Consider the following 2,475-nt stretch of genomic DNA (forward strand, 5'->3'; position numbering starts at 1 on the left):
CAATTAATATTAAATATAAAAATTATAATATTCCTATATTAATTTCATCTTATTCAGTTATTATTATGTTAAAAAATTATATTGTGATTTACCGAATCTAAAATATTCAATTAATCAATTATTAATAAAACTAATTACTAATTTTTCAAGAAATGATCGATTACTTTTTTTCTGATTTTTCCTTCGTTGCTTAAATATAAATTATCGTCATGCATGATTGTATAGTACTTGAATTGTGAATTGTAACAGCTATTGATGTCATTGCTAATCGTATTCCGTTTCCTCTACATCCGTATCATTAATTATTATGGCTCTATGAATTGTTTGCTTTTATTTTGACCGAAGGTTATACCTTTATTGCAACATAATCGCAAAAGTTGTAAACGAATTCCAGTGAACATTCCTGTGACGCTCATGGACGTTAATAGTGAACGGAATTTTCAACGCAATACCTATACTTTCATGAGCTCTTTGCCAGCTTTAGCCGAATATATTTTATTTCATTTATTCTTTTTATTGTCTTCTTATTCATAATATCATTTGCACAGAGAATTTTCTGAGAATTCACAATATCATTTTCATTAGCTAAAGAGAGCTGGATCGGGAAAAGATAATTCTATTATTTTTATTTTATTCTCCAACTCATTTTGTTTTGATCGTATCATCATCACAAATTACGCGAATTATCTCGCCTATCTATATTCTTGTGCACAATGATAATTTGTTGGCACGTCGGAATGTAATAACGTTTACATGACGAAAAGATAATGTAGCGGCAGAATCTAGGCGTAAAGTGGGGATGACTTGTCGGAAGTCTGGCTTTTATTATTAACACTCATCAATAATCATATTTCCGTTATATTCATATTTATCTGCTCGCCGGAGAGCCACGTACGCGAAATATTCAGATATGCCAGTTACGTACGTAATATCTTTACTGCTGTTATGGATCTCCTGGTGTCTCCTCGCAGGTAGCATTTGCAAAGAAAGAGTTTTAGATATCTTTTAGAAGTCTTTAAGCGTTAGGGAACATCTTCTTTGAATTTACAATTAGACATTCTTTAAGCATTTATATTGTCTGATGTTTCACAATAATATTTATGTAATCATTGAAAGATTTACCTTGTAGATTATCGAAATAATTCGATATTCGAAATAATGTAATTCAATCTTCGAATCTTTCATCAATTTTTCATATATTATCAACTTCGGAATTTCAAATTTTGCTTGTTTTTGTTCTTCTGGGAGTTTTGGTTCGTACGTAATAAATAAATATTCAATATTGTAATCTCAAACTTTGTCTGTGCTTCATCATAAATCAAAATCGACTGTACCGGACTGCATTTTCTGTGATTACATCATCGCTCGCAAGGTAACACTCGTTAAAGTCACTTGACGTCCCTCAAGATTAGTTTTCCGCGTTATCATCCTTTACTATCTTCGCCGTTTGTTCGGATGCAAATGGAATTCCTACTAAATCGCTTTTAACTCGAGACAGGAATAAGACAAGGAAATTCTTTTCGACGCCAAGATACATGACGATCATTAGTCACTCCATATTTGTTTTTCCAATAGTTCCGATCGTTTTCCATGCTCAGAATTTTATATACGCGACTAATCGGCATACGAAATTGATTACATTGGGAGCTTTCCAGTAGAAGCATAAATCGACACAAGAATTATTTTGTCTTTGTTTCTTATTGATCAAAGGACAGGCTCTTGTCTCTTGTCTCAATTTGTGTCTCTTGTTGAAAAGCTCCCATTACATATATGCATGATATCCGTCTGACTAAACATAATCAGTAAATTGTATTTAAATATATCATTAAACACGATAGGAAATGTAGTGCGTCTAGAACAATGGCTATAAATGCATATGTATGATCTTATTTTTGCAATATGAAATCACACATTGTATTAATGTAATTTCCAATAGTTCCAGTTATACTCAGTACTGAGGATCGATACTCTTTTTTCAACATCGATCTCCTGCAGGTGAGAAAAGCATTTTTAGTAAAATGCAAACGATGGGAAAGATGGAAGCTGTATATACTTTGCATTATTGTCGGAAAAAATTAATGGATTTAAAAGGAATTGATACATGTAAAAGAATGTGGACAAAAATATTATACATTTAAAATTTTTTAAAGTAGAAATTAATTTCTTACTTTAAAGGCTTTTTATTTTTGGATGTCTAATAAAAAAAGTTATTTTTAGCTAATTTATTTGAAGATTATGTTCTGGATAATATTTGTTAAGATCAAGGCGACGCCTTAGCGACGCTATCCAAGGTCTGATAAGATTTGTAAATGGATCTTTTTATATTTTACAATTCGCTTTTATCTAAAACATTTCTTTCAAAAATATCATCTTCCTGAGTAAATCCATGGTCCCGACCTTTTTTGAACATCATGTATATTGTATATATTTAATGTAAATTTATTATACACACACACACATATATATATATATATA

General features: G+C 30.7%; 1 protein-coding gene across 1 annotated transcript in view; it reads left to right on the forward strand.

Moving 5' to 3' along the window:
* Positions 1-2,475, forward strand: part of LOC108694255 — a 15,271-nt gene that overhangs the window by 8,023 nt on the left and 4,773 nt on the right. Inside the window, exon 9 of the mRNA XM_018203626.1 lies at positions 1,937-1,995. Coding sequence (XP_018059115.1) covers positions 1,937-1,995 — 59 coding nt within the window. The remainder of the gene's footprint in view (positions 1-1,936; positions 1,996-2,475) is intronic.

This window comes from Atta colombica, unplaced genomic scaffold (genome assembly GCF_001594045.1).
Source record: "Atta colombica isolate Treedump-2 unplaced genomic scaffold, Acol1.0 scaffold12, whole genome shotgun sequence".
NCBI classification, from domain to species: domain Eukaryota; kingdom Metazoa; phylum Arthropoda; class Insecta; order Hymenoptera; family Formicidae; genus Atta; species Atta colombica.